A 17,592-nucleotide genomic window follows, 5' to 3' on the forward strand; every position below is an offset into this window, starting at 1 on the left:
GACACCTCATCAAAGATATACAGATGGAAAGTAAGCATATAAAAACATGTTCAACATCATATGTCATTAGGGAATTGCAAGTTAAAACAACGATACCACTACACACCTATTCGAATGGCCAAAATCCAAAACACTGATAACACCAAATGCTGAGGATATGGAGCATAAGGAACTCTCATTCATTGCTGCTGGGAGCCACTTTGAAAGACAGTTTGGCAAGTTTCTTACAAAACTAATCATACTCTTAACATATGATCCAGCAATCACACCCCTTGGTATTTACCCAAACGAGTAGAAAACTTATGTCCACACAAAAACCTGCACATGGATGTTGACAGCAACCTTTTTCATAATTGCCAAAAGTTGGGAGCAACCAAGCTGTCCTTTAGAGTAGGTGCTTAGATAAACTGTATTCCATCCAGACAAGGATTATTCAGCACTTAAAAAAGGGAGGGGGGGCACCCGGGTGGCTCAGTTGGTTAAGCAGTTGCCTTCAGCTCAGGTCACGATCCTGGAGTCTGGATCCCCGCATTGGGCTCCCTGCTCAGCAGGGAGTCTGCTTCTCCCTCTGACCCTCCCCCCCTCTCATGCTCTCTCTCTCATTCTCTCTCTTAAATACATAAATAAAATCTTTAAAAAAAAAAAGGCTATCCTCCATGAAAAGATATGGAGGAACTTTAAGTGTGTTAGTAAGCAAAAGAAGCCAAGCTGAAAAGGCTACCTACTGTATGATTCCAACTCTACGACATTCTAGAAAATGGAAAACTATGGAGACAGTAAAAAGATCAGTGGCTGAGGGGTTGGGTGGAGAAGGGAACGAACAAGTGGAGCACAGAGGATTTTTAGGGCAGTTGGCACTATTCTATATGATCCTACAGTGGTGAATACATTTGTCAAAACCCACAGGATGTACAACAACCACCAGGAGCGAACCTTAACATACACTATGGACTGGGTGATAATGATGTGTCAATGTAGGTTCTTCGATTGTAATACATGTAACACTATGGTGCGGGGTGTCAAAAGTGGGGGAAGCTGTACATGTGTGGGGAAGAGGGTATATGAAAACTCTATGTACTTTCCACTCAATTTTGCTCTGAACCTAAAACTGCTCTTTAAAAAAAAAAAAGGTTCATTAATTTAAATCTGACAGGGGCACCTAGGTGGCTCAGTCAGTTAAAGCATCTGGCTTCGGCTCAGGTCATGATCCCCAGGGTCCTGGGATGGAGCCCCACATGGGGCTCTCTGCTCAGTAGGGAGCCTGCTTCTCCCTCTCCCCCTACTCGTGCTCTCTCTCACACTCTCAAATAAATAAAATCTTTAAAAAAAATTTAAATCTGGCAATGAAGGCTGCCGCCCCCCAAAATGAAAGGAGCTCCCTGATTAGATGAATCCCAGCAGACACTGGCTAACTGATGCCAGTCCTCATTGTAGAGAAAAATCACATGCCGAGAATCACTGTCAACTCTGACACTGTGATTTGGGCATAGTGTGCAAACATCTGAGATGGTTGCACAAACAAGTGCTACAGAATTAAAAATGATGTGACTTTAATACAGTGTACTTTCTCCAGACTCCACTCCAATTTCATAATCATTCCTGACTCAACTGCACATGAAATATTCCTAACTAGCCACTCAAATTTCTGCTTTCTGAATATTCTTTATTACAGAAAAAAATGGGTTAAAGACTCTAGATGGGGCTCTACATATTCCTGCTTTTCATAGTATGAGCTACAAAATATCATACTGATAACAATAACAACTTCACTTGTTTATTCTTTGGTAAAATGGGCTGATTGAGCTAAACTGATTCTAAAATCCTCTCCATTTCTAGAATTCTGGCCATATAATTCAGAAACTGATTTTTTAGATAGATTAGTAGGTTTTTAGGCCAGGTTTAAAAAAGTACTTGAAGTTCTAATGCAGTAATATACAAGTAACCAGAGATTCCTTAAGTAGGAAAACAAATTGTCAGGTTTTATTTTTTTATTTTTTAAAGATTTTATTTATTTATTTGACACAGAGAGAGACAGTGAGAGAGGGAACACAAGCAGGGGGGAGTGGGAGAGGGAGAAGCAGGCTTCCTGTGAGCAGGGAGCCCGATGCGGGGCTGGATCCCAGGACCCTGAGATCACAACCTGAGCCGGAGGCAGACGCTTAAGGACTGAGCCACCCAGGCGCCCCACAAATTGTCAGGTTTTAAAAGTAAAGGACTGGGGCGCCTGGGTGGCTCAGTTGGTTAAACGACTGCCTTCGGCTCAGGTCATGATCCTGGAGTCCTGGGATCAAGTCCCACATCAGGCTCCCTGCTCAGCAGGGAGTCTGCTTCTCCCTCTGACCCTTACCCCTCTCATTCTCTCTCTGTCATTCTCTCTCTCTCAAAAATAAATAAAATTTAAAAAAAAAATTAAAAGTAAAGGACTGGAGCTGGGGCACCTGGCTGCCTCAGTTGTAAGAGTACACGACTCTTGATCTTAGAGTTGTGAGTTTGAGTCCCATGTTGGGTCTGGAGATTATTTAAATATAAAATCTTTAAAACAATAAAAAGGGGCACCTGGGTGGCTCAGTCGTTAAGCATCTGCCTTCAGCTCAGGTCATGATCCCAGGGTCCTGGGATTGAGCCCCGCATCGGGCTCCCTGCCCCGCGGGAGGCCTGCTTCTCCCTCTCCCACTCCCCCTGCTTGTGTTCCCTCTCTCGCTGTGTCTCTGTCAAATACATAAATCTTTAAAAAAAAAAAAAAAAACTAAAAAATTAAAGTAAAGGACTTTATCATAAAAGAGGGAAAAGGATGAGATTTGACCTTTCAAGAGGAAATTAGATTTATGGAATACAGTCCAACCGAGAACTAGGTCATCGGTTAACCAAGAATCCTGCCAAAACAACCAACCAACCATTCCCCACCAAGATAAACAGGACAAGTACTTATGTATAACTTATTCCAGATTCTGAGAAAGCTACAAAAGATTTTTTAGGAAAAGAAAGCAAATAGCACCAGAGACTTCCTTTATTGGGGTAGTTATAAAAAGCACTTTTACAATGAAATCAGCCATTTAAAGGTCTCAAAAGGGCCATCTTATAAGGAAAAAAAAGATGGTAATTTTTTCCTTTAAGTATTGAATTTAAAAAAAAAAAAGCTTGATTTTGTTCTAGATCTCATTCTAGAAATACTAATAAAGTGTATACTCCCAAAGAAAAAGTCCAAATAAATCTGATTTTAACATCTATTTTTTCACCTATTCTTGCCTTTTCCCTCATTAAAAATTTGTCCTACAGTAAAACTAAAAAGAAAACCAAAGTAATCAACCACAGGCACACGAGATCTAGATTCCTCACATACAGGGTATTGACTGCAGACCTGTAAAGGCCCCTCACTGGGTGGCAGCAAGATGTGCTGTCCATCTGCACATTCCAGGCTAGTCCACGCCTGGGCCCCAGGGCCGCACTGTCTTCTAGAACACTCAAGAAAGCAAATGACAATGTAAATAAGAAAGACACGGGCACCTGGGTGGCTCAGTTGGTTAAGCGACTGCCTTCGGCTCAGGTCATGATCCTGGAGTCCCGGGATCGAGTCCCGCGTCGGGCTCCCTGCTCGGCAGGGAGTCTGCTTCTCCCTCTCCCACTCCCCCCTCTTGTGCTCTTTCTCTCTCTCACTCTCTCTCTCAAATAAATAAATAAAATCTTTAAAAAAAAAAAAAAAAGAAAGAAAGACACAAGATTACAGGAATCAGTTCAATTAACTCTAATTTCTCTCTTTTTTTAAAGCAAATCCTTTGTAAGCTTTGCTTTCTACTTCATCTATTATTTAGAAGCAAATTACAAGCGACATATCCCTCAACTGTATTTTGACATCAACCACTGTTATCAGAATGTGGTTGGTCTGAGGATTCCTGGGGTCCCCAAGACCCCTTCAGGAGGTCCACAAAGCCCTCCCTTCTCCAGCTACATATCTGTGCTAGGCTAAATTTTCTTCACTGACTTCAACCAAACAACAGATAGCAAGGGGTTGAATACAGAATCTGGCTGACTCCTCTTAAAACCACATTACAGAGATTAGCAAAAATGTAAAACAATGCCAGTCTTCTCACTAAATTGTTTTTTGTTTTGGAAAATACAGTGTGTTTCGTTAAAAATATGTTGCCCAACTATATTTCAATTTTAATATAGTAAATAATGTTATCACTTAATGGGTTTATTACTGCTATTTTAAATAAGTTAATAAATATTTTAATAGGTTCTCAGTTTAATTTCTAAGAGTAAATATTGATCGATAAAACCCACATAAACTCTTTGAGGTCTTCAATAATTTTTTAGAGCACAGGGGTTCCTGAGACCAAACAGTCTGGAACCCTACAGGATTGTTAAATAGATCCTACTACATAATCCTTCTAATGGATATACCCACCATGCCCGGGACAAATGTTTAATTAATGACACTGAGAAAGTTACAAAACAACTTGTATAAAGTGAACTCAATTTTGTTTAAAACTCTGACTACTTAAATTTTTACAAGAGAAAAAATCTAGAGAAATACACAAAAGGGTTGAGACTAGTGATCTCAAAGAGGCAGTATTTTAGGTCATTTTAACCTATTATTTTTGCACTAAATCGCATTTTTCTTTTTCTACAATATGGAGGCGATCGCATTTCCCAAACTGTTCTATGGTACAGTAGTGTCATGGAAGAGTCCATGGTCTTTAGCTGGATGAATGTGGATTATACCTCCCCACCCCTCACCCCCAGCAATTCTTCAACACAGTCTGCTAAGGGTTCTGAGAAGTCCTACAGGGTTGACAGCATTTCCCAAACTTACGTATGACAGACCTCTTTTGCCAAATAACACCTAACCACGTAACACCCTTAGGGAAAAACTGCCTCAGAGACCATCCTAAACAATGATTTGAAGAGGGGGCCTGCAGGCATCTTTTATCATCGGTACTCTTAGAAGTCACCAGGTCACCACTATTTAGAATGGATGACCACCAGTAAACAACACATACACATCCAATCAAGAATATTTGGGAGTTATGTAAACCACCTTTTTTACATTTGCTTTAGTAAATTAACTCTACAAGGAGTAAATTTAATTTGTATACATTCTGGAACTTGGACAATCCAAGCAATGGTTTTATTTTATTTTATTTATTATTATTATTATTTTTTAAGATTTTATTTGAGAGAGAGTGACAGCGAGAGAGGGGACACAAGCAGGGGGAGTGGGAGAGGGAGAAGTAGGCTTCCTGCGTAGCAGGGAGCCTGATGCGGGGCTCGATCCCAGGACCCTGGGATCATGACCTGAGCCGAAGGCAGACGCTTATTATAGACTGAGCCACCCAGGTGGCCCTAAGCAATGGTTTTAAATGGCAATTCTTAAGTAAAATCTTCTTTGATGAAAGTACATGTGACCATAAGTCATTCCTTTAAATGATGCACATGAGTAAGCATTCTCTACAGGGGGTGACCTGCACACACAGGCAGTTCATGTAGTAGACACAGCTATTGGCAGAAAGCCCTCGGCACCCATCCCGCACAACCCCCCCACCCCACCCCCCGGCCCCAGGCTTCAGCCACCCCTGTAGTGTTGCCACCTGGCCACCAGGGGGCCTGCTGGCCCACATCTCCCCGCTTCCGCTTTCTTCCTCTTCAAGATCACAATGAACGGGTCGCTTTCCCACCCGTCCCTCTCAGGGGCCAGGTCACTTAGAAGTCACCCCCTTCAGTCCCAGTGTGAGCCAAGCGTGACTGATCAACGCTAATGCTCCCCACAAAATCTTTTTTTTTTTTTTAAATCTCTTGTTAATACATTTTTTTTAAAGATTTTATTTATTTATTTATTTGAGAGAGAGAGAGAGAGAAACAGCATGAGAGAGGATAGGGTCAGAGGAAGAAGCAGGCTCCCCGCCGAGCCGGGAGCCCGATGCGGGACTCGATCCCAGGACTCCGGGATCATGACCTGAGCTGAAGGCAGTCGCTTAACCAACTGAGCCACCCAGGCGCCCCCCACAAAATCTTTTAAAGCCACTCTACTACTTCAAGCCCTACTTACCATATTTTTTTTAGAAGAATATGAACCTTTTTATTCATCACCTACTTTTAACAATTGTTAACATTTTGATATATTTGATTATTTTTTGTTGAAATATTTTAAAATAAATCACAGATATTATGATATTTAGCACTTCATCTCTGGTTTATAAAATTAATACTGTAATAGTGTGTGTGCTGTGTTTTACTACAAATTTGCCTGGTTTCCACCTGTGTTATGGGTTAAATGGGTTTCTGACGATCACTTTTAGAGCTTAAAGAGTTTATAACAATGTTTCCAGGGGGAAATGCAATTTGAGTTCTAACTTGAATTCCTAATAGGTAGATACACCTGGGAATCAGAAACGGGCCCCAGGAAGCAACACATCATCAAGTCAAAGCTCCGCTGACAGCTGAACGAGAAGACCGCCCAACCGCCCGGAGCTGAGGTGGTCAAGGAGCTCATACCCAGGCATCTAACTAACTTTTGTCGGCCCCTGCTGAGGGTGTGGCGGCCCCGTCACCGCCCACCGCACCAGCCTGCCTCAGTTTGCCTGCCTGTACTTGAATTTCCCAAAGATAAGAAGGTACAGTCAGGACTGCTCTGTTCCAAGTCAAGGTTTCTGCCCCAAACCCCTGTCTGCTCTCCTACACCACCGAGCTGAGTTTCCAGATAACACCGGAACTTCAGGAAACCCTTCTAGCATTCCTCCTTCCTAAACCATCAAAGCCTGGTCCAAGTGGCCCACATTTGCTTTCTCACTGCCCCTGGTTCCACTCTGTCCATCAGCACTGAAAACCACATAAATACACACTTAATAGGAAAAGAAAAAATGCAACAAATACATACTTGCCTTATGCATTACTTTTTTAAAGCAGTGGTAAAAACCTCAAGCCTTTCAAGAATACTCAAAGAACAATTCTAGAAAAAGTGGGGTTAATAAATTTTATCAACTGAATAAGCAAATATATACTAATCACTGGCATTGATGACCTATCTAAAACATTTCATCAAATTAATATTAATGTTGCAGTTATTAATTAAAGTCACCATCAGGGGAAAAGGGAGACTATGTTATGAAAATATCCCACTGGTACATGTTCCTCCAGGTTTAAAAATGACCGATCTCATATAAAAAAAAAAAAATTTAAGTCATTTTCTCTTCTGGGCTGTGAATGTTTGGAAGATGCTTATTAGCTGCTTCTCTTAATTAAACGAGCGGTTTCTTACACTCGGGCATGGACTTTTTAAACCCTTGCCAAATGAAAATGCTTCATTCAGGAATCATGGCAGATATTAATGGATATCTTACAAACAACTCAGAAGCAAGCTCAAAAACACTGCCAATTCAGGGCTTTATAATACAGGCTGGGGATTATCAAGGTACCCCATTATCACAGCACTAGTAACAGGTGTTCCCATACCGAGAACGGCCCCTGCCCACCTTTTAATCCCTGTGGGGTTCCTATAATAACTGCAGCCCAAGTGAGTGGGGCCTAGGAAGAAAATTCAATACAAGCCAGTGCATTTCGCTACTTACTAGCTACTCTGATGAATGTTTGAAAAGCGTGGCAAAAAAAGATGAGGGGTTATCCAAGAATTTTAATTATTTCTGTTGTCCTCGTTACCGTTTCCATAAGTAATAGGAAACTGGCATGAACTAGTCAAGGCATTTTATTTTATTTTTTTTTAAGATTTTATTTATTTGACAGAGAGAGACACAGCAAGAGAGGAACACAAGCAAGGGGAGTGGGAGAGGGAGAAGCAGGCTTCCCGCTGATCAGGGAGCCCAAGGCGGGGCTCAATCCCAGGACCCTGGGATCATGACCTGAGCTGAAGGCAGATGCTTAACGACTGAGCCATCCAGGCGCCCTAGTCAAGGCATTTTAAAAGTAAACATCATCTGCTGATGCAAAGGCTTTAATCCCCCAAATCAAAAGCAACCTTATTCCTCAATTAGCTTCCACCTCTGATTTGCTGACACTATTGTAAGCTGAGTATACTCTGTCCTTTGCTAGGTGCTGAGGAGAGAAGAGTGAACACCCCCCACCCTAAGGCCATCAGTCTTGCCACGAGGACGGGGGCATCAGGGGAAGGTGCCGCTGAGGAAGGCAGGGCATAAGCTGGTTCATCTGAGCAGGTCCAGAGGACCAAGGACTCTGGTGAAAATGCTAGGGCCAGGCCAACGTTCCGACTATTAATACCCTGCCATGTAAGTCTATCAATACTCAAGACAATTTTCTAGGTTTGCTGGGCCCCATGCTTGGTTTAATGCTCTTCGTCATCTTGAAATTATTAATAATTTTTGAGCAAAGGGGCCTGCACTTTGATCTTGCACCTGGCCCCACATATTATGCAGCTGGTCCTCTCAATATTCATCATTAACTACATCTAAAATATGTAAAATTAAATGTGACTGGATTCTGCATTTCAGACGTAATAAATTATGTTCTTTAAAAGCCACTTAATAGACAACTTCATACAAATCATTTTCATGTTTTACATATCTTCAATTTAAGTTTATGACAATCAATTTTTTTCTTGGTGATCCTTAAAATGAAAGTATTGTATTATACAAGAAAAAAATTTTAAGTATTAGGAAGAGCTCAGAATGTCTTTGTTACACCTTAAATAGGTCTTAAGCAAAGATGACATTCATATTCACTGAGTTTTAAAATTCACTTTGAATCTGAAGACATACATTTTTCTAAGTATTTTATACTATGATTAAAGATTGGATAAATAACAAATCGTTACTTAAGAATAAAATCAAAGGACGAGACAATAATTCACTGTAAAAAAAACACACTTTTTAGCCAATTTGCAGAACAAAAATGTAATGAATGAAGAAACATCATATTTTAAACTAGTTGTTTAAGCATTCTAGCATTTCGGGGGCACCTGGTGGCTCAGTCAGGTAAGTGTCCAATTCTTGGTTTCGGCTCAGGTCATGATCTCAGGGTCCTGGGATTGAGCCCTGCATCAGGCTCCGCACTAGGCGAGGAGTCTGCTTGTCCCTTTCCCTCTGCTCGCTGGCTCTCTCTCTGTCTCCAGAATAAATAAATAAAATCTTTAAGAAAAAAAAAAGAATTCTAGCATTTCATCCATTTCCTTTCAAAAAGTTAAACCCTGCTCCTGGAAGCTGAGGTTCACTCTGCTTGTCCCCCAACCAGAGAGTCTGCACCTTATGAGCCCATTCCTCATCACAGCCAGAAATCAGAGCCTGGGGCTGGATGCAGGCTGCAAACGGTATCAGCCTTTCTTAAAGTGAGAGGTGGTAAAAACAAAACAGCTGCCGGGCTGGATGAGGCAAAGATTTGAACGACTGGTAAGCTTCAGACCTAAGGAAAGCCAACTCAAGTCTGTGTTTTTTCAGGAAAGTGTTGCTTTTTGTGCTGGCAGGTGCCCAGGCTGAATGATCAAATGTCAGGGAAGTGTGAAGAAATATCTGTTTTTACAGGGAAGGCTACTTAGGTGTAGAGGGCAGAACTTTCGACATTGGAAATGATACGGGAGGGGATGGTGGAGAAAGGGGCTGGTTGGATGAAATACCAATTTATCCCTAGAGCAGGAAAACAGCAGCAACTTAAAACCCTTGTAAGAAAACGCAGACAACCATGAAATATGTATCTGATTAGAAAAAAGCTCCCAGAGGGCACCTGGGTGGCTCAGTCATTAAGGGTCTGCCTTTGGCTCAGGTCATGATCCCAGGGTCCTGGGATTGAGCCCCGCATCAGGCTCCCTGCTCACCAGGAAGCCTGCTTCTCTCTCTCCCACTCCCCCTGCTTGTGTTCCCTCTCTCACTGTCTCTCTCTGTCAAATAAATAAATAAAATCTTAAAAAAAAAAAAAAATAGAAAAAAGCTCCCAGAAGCAATTACAGAGGTCAAGAGCAAGTGTAAGTGGTGCAGCCACTCTGGGAAATGCTTCTGCAGGTCCCCCAACATGTTAAACAGTGACCACGCGACTCAGCAATTCCACTCTTGGGTGTACACCCCAGAGAACTGAAAATATGTGTGCACACAAAGCCTGCACACAAATGGGCAGAGCAGCATTATTCACAGTAGCCACAAAGTGGAAAACCACCCAAATGTCCATCGAGTGACGAACACATCAACAAAATGTGGTCCATCCATATAAAGAAACAGCGTCTTAGTCTATTTGGGCTGCCAAAACAAAATACCATAGACTGGGTGACTTATGAACAACAGAAATTTATTTCTCACAGATCCGGAGACTGGGAAGTCCAAGATCAAGGTGCCCACATGTTTGAGTTCCGGTGAGATCCCTCTTCTGGTTTGCAGCTGGCCATGTTCTCGCTGTGTCTTCACTTGGTGGAAGGCACTAGGGAGGTCTCTGGGTTCTCTTTTATAAGGGAGCTCATGCCTCATGAGGACTCTACCCTCAGACCCTAATCCCCTCCCAAAAGCCCCATCTCCAAATACCATGATATTGGGGATTTGGTTTCAACATACGAATCTTGGAGGGACACAAACCTATGGCAAATATTATTCAGCCATAAAAAGGAATGAAGTTCTGATACACGTTACAACATAGATGAACCTTTAAAACATCAAATGAAAGAAGCCAGTCACAAACAGATCACATACAGTAGGATTCCACTGATACGAAATGCCCAAAACTGGCAAATCCATAGAGAAAGGAAGTAGATTGGTGGTTGCCAAGAGCTGAGGAAAAGGGGAAATTAGAGTGACAGTTAAGGGCTCAGGAGCTCCTCTTTGGGGTAATGAAAATGTTCTGAAATGAGGACGCCTGGCTGGCCCAGTCAGTACAGCATGTACCTCTTGATCTCAGGGTCGTGAATTCAAGCCCCACACTGGATGCAGAACTTACTTTAAAAAAAAAAAAAAAAAACTATTAGGGATGCCTGGCTGGCTCAGCCAGTAAAGCATGCGATTCTTGATCTCAGGGTTGTAAGTTCGAGCCCCACACTGGGCACCGAGCTCTGTCACCTAAGCAACCAATTCTTGATTTCGGCTCAGGTCATGATCTCAGGGTCATGAGATTGAGCCCTGCGCTGGGCATGGAGCCTGCTTAAGATTCTCTCTCTCCCTCTCCCTCTGCCCCTCCCTGCCCCCCACCCCCGGCACCCCCTGCTCACGCATGCTCTCTCTTAAAAAAAAAAAAAGTTTAAAAAAATAAAATTTGTATGGGCGCCTGGGTGGCTCAGTTGGTTAAGCAGCTGCCTTCGGCTCAGGTCATGATCTCAGGGTCCTGGGATCGAGCCCCACATCAGGCTCCTTGCTCAGTGGGGCGTCTGCTTCTCCCTCTCCCTCTGCTGCTCCCCTGCTTGTGCTCTCTTACTTGTGCACTCTCTCTCTAATAAATAAAATCTTTAAAAAAATAAAATAAAAAATAAAAACTTTAATAATAAAATCTTTAAAACCCAGAATCTTAAAAAAAAAAAAAAAACTTTTAAAAAAGGGGATGAAGAGGGGACTTGGGGGGCACAGTCAGTTGAGCGCCTGACTCTTGGTTTCAGCTCAGGCTGTGATCTTGGGGTCCTGGGACTGAGCCCTGCATCGGGATCTGCACTCAGTGGGGAATCTGCTTGAGATTCTCTCTCTCTGTCTCTCCCCTCCACTGCTCACCCACCCACACCCCCCCCCCCCCCCCCACACACACACACACACGAGCATGCACACTCTCTCTCTCTCTCTCAAATAAATCTTTAAAAAAATAAATGAAGGGATGAAGGAAAAGAGAGTCTTCTTTTGCCCTAAACAATGAGTTTAAGAAAGTACAGATCAGGGGCGCCTGGGTGGCTCAGTTGTTAAGCATCTGCCTTGGGCTCAGGTCATGATCCCAAGGTCCTGGGATCAAGCCCCACATTGGGCTCCCTGTTCAGTGGGGTGTCTGCTTCTCCCTCTCCCTCTACCCCTCCCCCTGTTCATGCTCTGTCTCTTTCTCAAAAATAAATAAGACCTTTAAAAAATAAATAAATAGGGGCGCCTGGGTGGCTCAGTCGTTAAGCATCTGCCTTTGGCTCAGGTCATGATCCCAGGGTCCTGGGATCGAGCCCCTCATCGGGCTCCCTGCTTGGCAGGAAGCCTGCTTCTCCCTCTCCCACTCCCCCTGCTTGTGTTCCCTCTCTCACTGTGTCTCCGTCAAATAAATAAATAAAAATCTAAAAAAAAAAAAAAAGTACAGATCAAGGTAGACTTGAAAAGTAGCAGATTCCAAAGTTCTTGTCACAAGAGAATCAGCCTGGTCCAAAACAGATGGCTGAAAGATAATATTCATGCCTGACCTACAGTAAAAAAGGAAAACACGATTCTTCCTTTACTATGGTACCACCTACTTCTTACTGGGGTTCTGGAATAGATGTGTTTTATAGGTTTTTAAGATGTTCTCAAGTCAGTTACTTTGAAGTAAATGAATTTTCATCTAAACCTTTAAAAATGAAAAAGCCTTGGCAACACATCTTGTGAAAAACTTTAACAATGATATCCTACAGTTAAATGAGAAAATGAACAAAAATATGCCTAAAACACAAAGAAAGGACCTATCAAATCGGGGACAAACAAATGCAGTATCCCCATTCCTAGGTGGTGGTGGCCCTGAGAAGGGATGGCCACAGCACATCATCGGCTCACAGCAGGCAAGGGAATGTCGTCAGTTTGAGGGTTCCCATCTCTGGCTTTTGCACAGTCTCTACTAATATCAAAATGTTGTTTTTATACAGTGCTAGAACACAACGCCGCGTAAATCATTTCCCCCAATCTTGAATCCCTATTTCTGAAGCTCTACCAAACTCTGCATTTTGTAACAAATCAATTATCTTAAATTCCATTTATAAAAGACACAACATATCTTCAAATACCTCTGCTCTTACCAAATCAAGACCACAGAAATAGATATATTTTTTTTAAAGCATAATGATCTTAAACCTCAATTAACCAGACTAAGTTAGAAATAGACTCTTGGTGATTTTCAGGATAATCAGACCTCCTATTTTGTTTCAACTCTTATAAATGAAAACTTTACCCTTGCCCCTGAAATTATATTTTCCTGCCTTAGGAAGCAATAATAAAAATAACTCAATCTTGGGGCACCTGGGTGCCTCAGTCTGCCTTCGGCTCAAGTCATGATCCCAGGGTCCTGGGATCCAAGCCCCGCATCGGGCTCCCTGCTGAGCAGGGAGCCTGCTTCTCCCTCTCCCTCTGCTGCTCCCCCTGCTTGTGCTCTCTCTCTCTCTGTCAAATAAATCATCTTTTAAAAAAATAAAATAAAAAATCACTCAATCCTTTTTAAAAATGTCTTAAAACTGTAACATCCTCACATTAAACATTAAGAGATGGTTTAATAAACTCAGCCAAGTCCTGAAACCAGTATCATGGAATTACAGCATTTTCTAACTTGAATGCAAAAATGTTTTATTTCATTAAAATTTCATTCATGGGCCATATTCTTCATATCTAAAACTGAAATATTAATTGCTTTTTTTCGTTTAAAAATCAAATAGTACCGACACAGATAATGTATGATATGAACTTCTAAAACTTCCTTTTGCAAAAGAATTCCTATGAAACTGCTTGGTTTTATGCTTTTCCGCCTAAAAGGGGTCTGCAGCCAGAAGATGAACTGTAGTTAACTGAAGGTTCCAGTTAACTGAGTTAGAGCTCTTAAACTGGAGTACATTCAGAATTATTAATATTTTATCATCTGGGGTGCCTGAGTGGCTCAGTCAGGTAAGCGTCTGCCTTCAGCTCAGGTCATGATCCCAGGGTCCTGGGATAGAGCTCAGCAGGGAGCCTGCTTCTCCCTCTCTCTCTCCCTCTGCCGCTTCCCCCTGCTCATACTCTCTCTCTCTCCGTCAAATAAAATAAAATCTAAAAAAAAATTAATAAAAAAATTATTTTTAAAAATCTATCTTATTTCTTTAGTAGTATAGGTCTCCTATTTGAAATAAATGACATTTAGTCCCAGCAATACAACTGTTAGATTAAGTATAATATTGAAGTCTGTATTCTAAGGACTTTTCCTCAAAGTTACTTATGAAAAACAAGGTAACAAATTAAGAAACCACTTTCCAAAAAAGCAGAGAATTACAGTATTTTTAAAAATTAGACTCAGAGGCACCTCGGTGGCTCAGATGGTTAATTAAGCATCTGCCTTCAGCTCAAGTCATGATCCCAGGGTCCTGCGATGGAGTCCCACATGGGGTTCCTTGCTCAGCAGGGAGCCTGCTTCTCCCTCTGCCTGCCGCTCCGCCTGATTGTACTCTCCCTCTCTCTCGGGCAAATAAGTAAATAAAATCTTAAAAAAAAAAAAAAATTAGACTCAGAGTGGTAGCCACAAAGCTACAGCCTTCAAAAGCTGCTACAGATTTTTATGGTCTAATATCCCCAACACTGCAATCAAAGATCCTTGAAAAATTATCTACTAATGAATTTCTATATCATAATGCAGAATTTAGGTTTGTTTTATAGTCTGTAATGCCTTTTTCAGTATATAACATTTATCTGTCAGATGAAAATTAGGACATAAAAATACTATGCTGTCGAAACTGAGATAAGAGTTGTCCAGGATTCACATGAGAACAAAACAGACCAAACACCTTTCCATCTCGGGGCCTCTGTCCTAGTGAGGGGAAACAGACAATAAAAAGAATAAGGCTGTTTGAATGGGATCAAGTGCTATGGAAAGAGGGAAAGTAAAGCAGGGAAGGGAAGATTCAGGGGATCAGAGAGAGATGAAATTTCACAGAGGATGGTGAGGGGAGGCCTCACTGAGAAGTCTGTGTGCAAACAAACAGGACAATAACAATGAAAATGATTTATTTGGCTTTGAAATGCAGTCCGTGCTCGCATTAAAAATATATATATATATATATATTCATAAGCTTTCTATATGCTCCATTTCAATTTACTATTTCCTGATCATTGACTGACTGGAGAGAAAGCAGGCAGCCTAGGGCATGCCAAGGATATGCCTAATATTTTGATTTACTCGATGTTTTTTAAGAACGACAGCTACAAATTAAAGTGAAATTCGGAGTTCTCTATTAAACAACTAATTAATAGTCAACATGCAATTTATATTACAAAACCTAACATTCTCTCCAGCAATCTATATGTGATATATATCCCATTAATAATTATTAGAAGTAGTTAGAGTACGGCCAGCAGTTCATGTCGTACTGTCTTAGAGCAACAAAAAAATCAGAATATTAGTTGAAATGATCACCTTCTAAAATGAGCCCACAGCAAGTGTCTCTACAAATTGCGTATTTACATATAAAATCCACTTGTAACCCCTCAAAAGGAAATCATTTTATTAGCATTTCTTGTAATATTCACAAGACATTTTCTACCTTGCAGGCTGGGGTAAAGAAAAAAAAAAAAAGCAACAGAATAACTGATGTTTAAACTGTGTTTTTATTTTGAAGACTAATTATTCTTAAATACTACAAATGCACCAAGAAAAGCTTAGAAAGTCAGCAAAACACATCTTTCACATAAGAGTTCTGTTAGTCCACCACAAGGAAGATATTTGATAGCTGAAATTTATATTTGTTGAATAACCCAAGTAATTCAATAATGAATAGCAAATGGAGGTGAATGGACAAACAAGAAAATACGGATTTTAACAAGAAATGTTATCACTGACTAAACTAAATATATTTGAACTATTCCCAAAATACTCAATCCAAGCACATATTTCTGTGAAATGTGTGGGTTTTCCCCAAGAGAAGCAGAACTTTGACATTTTCTCTTGGATATATTAGACTTTCAGACCTCCATTCCACATCTGGAAAGAACATTTCAAACTCAGCTTGATGTAACTTTTAAAAATCAAACTGAGAGCGATTAGATACTTAGTGACTGAGACTTGACTATGACAGTCAACAGAATGTTAGAAATGAAGTATTCAAAGTTTATCAGCCCCAATGTGAAGAAAGGAACACGGAACAAAAGCCGCATTTGCCTCTTCTGCCCTTTAATTTGTGAACACCATACTTAATTCCGTCTCTCATGCCAAGGAAGAGAAAATGAGGATTTTTTAAAAGCTTGCTAATATGAAATATGACCGTTTCATTTAGACTTCCATCAGCTCTCCCCCCGCGATTTTTTCTTAAAAATAAAAAATCAAAAGAATAGATCCAAGTCCTCTATAGACTACACCTAGATTACTTTGCTCCAAGGCCAAGGAAAATGTTTACGATTACAAGATCCATTCGGAAGCAAGTATCTGCAATGCGTAAGCTTTTCGTTGGCAAGATCAGTCAATATCAGAAAGCGCGTACTGTTTAAAAGGTTAAGTGGATGAAGGTTAAAACAACAAAACAATTCACTAAGAAATATTTTTTTTGCCAAGTAACCGTACAATAATGTCGGCCCTGAGGAATCAGAGAGGTTTCTGTTGAGGGTATGTAAGCCCCTGAACGATCTAAATCACCGTCAGAAAAACTGCACCGAGGTGTCGGGAGTGGAGGAGATGCAGATTTCTAACGCGGGGTGAGACCGCGATCGTAAACCTCATCACAATTTCACCTCTGGATGAAACGTGGGTGGGAAGTGAGAAGTTTCAGCTTCTGCTCGTTTGAAAACAGACAAGATTTAAAAGGGGCGAGGATGCGGTGTCCGCGGTGCAGCAGCAGAGAACCGGGATCCTTGGAAAGGGATGCGGAGGAGTGGGCTCTTATGTAAGCACACACCAAAAACTGTGCGTGCACCCCCAGCCTGATGCACATCTGAGCACACAACACACGTACACGGCCTCTCACCGGGGTGCACCCCCGCCTGCAGGCGCTGCGGAGGAAGGGGGACCGACCCTTGGGCCCTTCCGCACGTCCCCGCCAGACCCGCGCAGCCGCCAACCGGGGGTCCGGCGCCCCGCCTGGGGACGGAGCCCGGCTTCCCCGGCCCCCCGCGCCCGCCCCGACTCCCCCGGACCCGCCCCGGCCCGCCGCTTACCTCGCGAGGCCCAGACCCCGCCGCCGCTCAGCAGCCCGGCCAGCAGCAGCCAGGCGGCCGGGGCCAGCGCGGGTGCAGGGCGGCGCAGCATCGCTCCGGCTCCCGGCGCCGCGGCCGGCCCGAGGCGGGAGCGGCAGGCACGAGCGCGGGGCGCCGAGCAGGGCTCTCGCGGCCCGGAGCCGGCTGCTTCGCGCCGCGGCGAGTCCGGGGTACGACGAGCCGCCGCCGCGACGCTGGGCCGCGCGCTCGGGCCGCGGGCGCCCTCCCCTCCGCCGAGGTAGCGCTTGGCTGGAGGCGGTGGCAGCAACTAAGATGGCGGCGGCGCGCTCTCTCGGGTCCGGCCAGGGTACCGGCGGGGGCGGGGTGGCGGCGGGAGGGGCGCGCGCGCGCGCGCGCGCGGGAGGGGCGGGGTGGCGGCGGGAGGGGGGCGCGCGCGCGAGGGAGAGGTGGAGAGGGGGGCGCGCGCACGGGAGGGAGGGCGGGGGCGGGGCGCGCGCCTCGGATCGCCGGCAGAGTCCGGAGCGCGCGCCCGCGGGGCCGCGCCTGGGGTCCCTCCCGAGCGGCGGCGAGATGTCTGGGGGCTGCACCCCCTGTCCCCGCTGCGGCCGAGAGCATCAGCCCCTCATCC

The 17,592-nt window shown here is 43.3% G+C and overlaps 1 protein-coding gene across 3 annotated transcripts in view; it reads right to left on the reverse strand.

Moving 5' to 3' along the window:
• Positions 1-17,122, reverse strand: part of CLSTN1 (calsyntenin 1) — a 78,021-nt gene extending 60,899 nt beyond the window's left edge. For 2 of the 3 annotated variants that reach the window (XM_021684025.2, XM_021684024.2), the window contains exon 1: positions 16,965-17,121. In XM_021684025.2, coding sequence (XP_021539700.1) covers positions 16,965-17,055 — 91 coding nt within the window. In that variant the 5' untranslated portion in view covers positions 17,056-17,121. Of the gene's footprint in view, positions 1-16,964 lie in introns of all 3 variants that reach the window. The other variant, XM_044914380.1, reaches the window with a different exon arrangement.
• Between the last annotated feature and the right edge of the window lie 470 nt (positions 17,123-17,592).

This window comes from Neomonachus schauinslandi, chromosome 4 (genome assembly GCF_002201575.2).
Source record: "Neomonachus schauinslandi chromosome 4, ASM220157v2, whole genome shotgun sequence".
NCBI classification, from domain to species: Eukaryota; Metazoa; Chordata; class Mammalia; order Carnivora; family Phocidae; genus Neomonachus; species Neomonachus schauinslandi.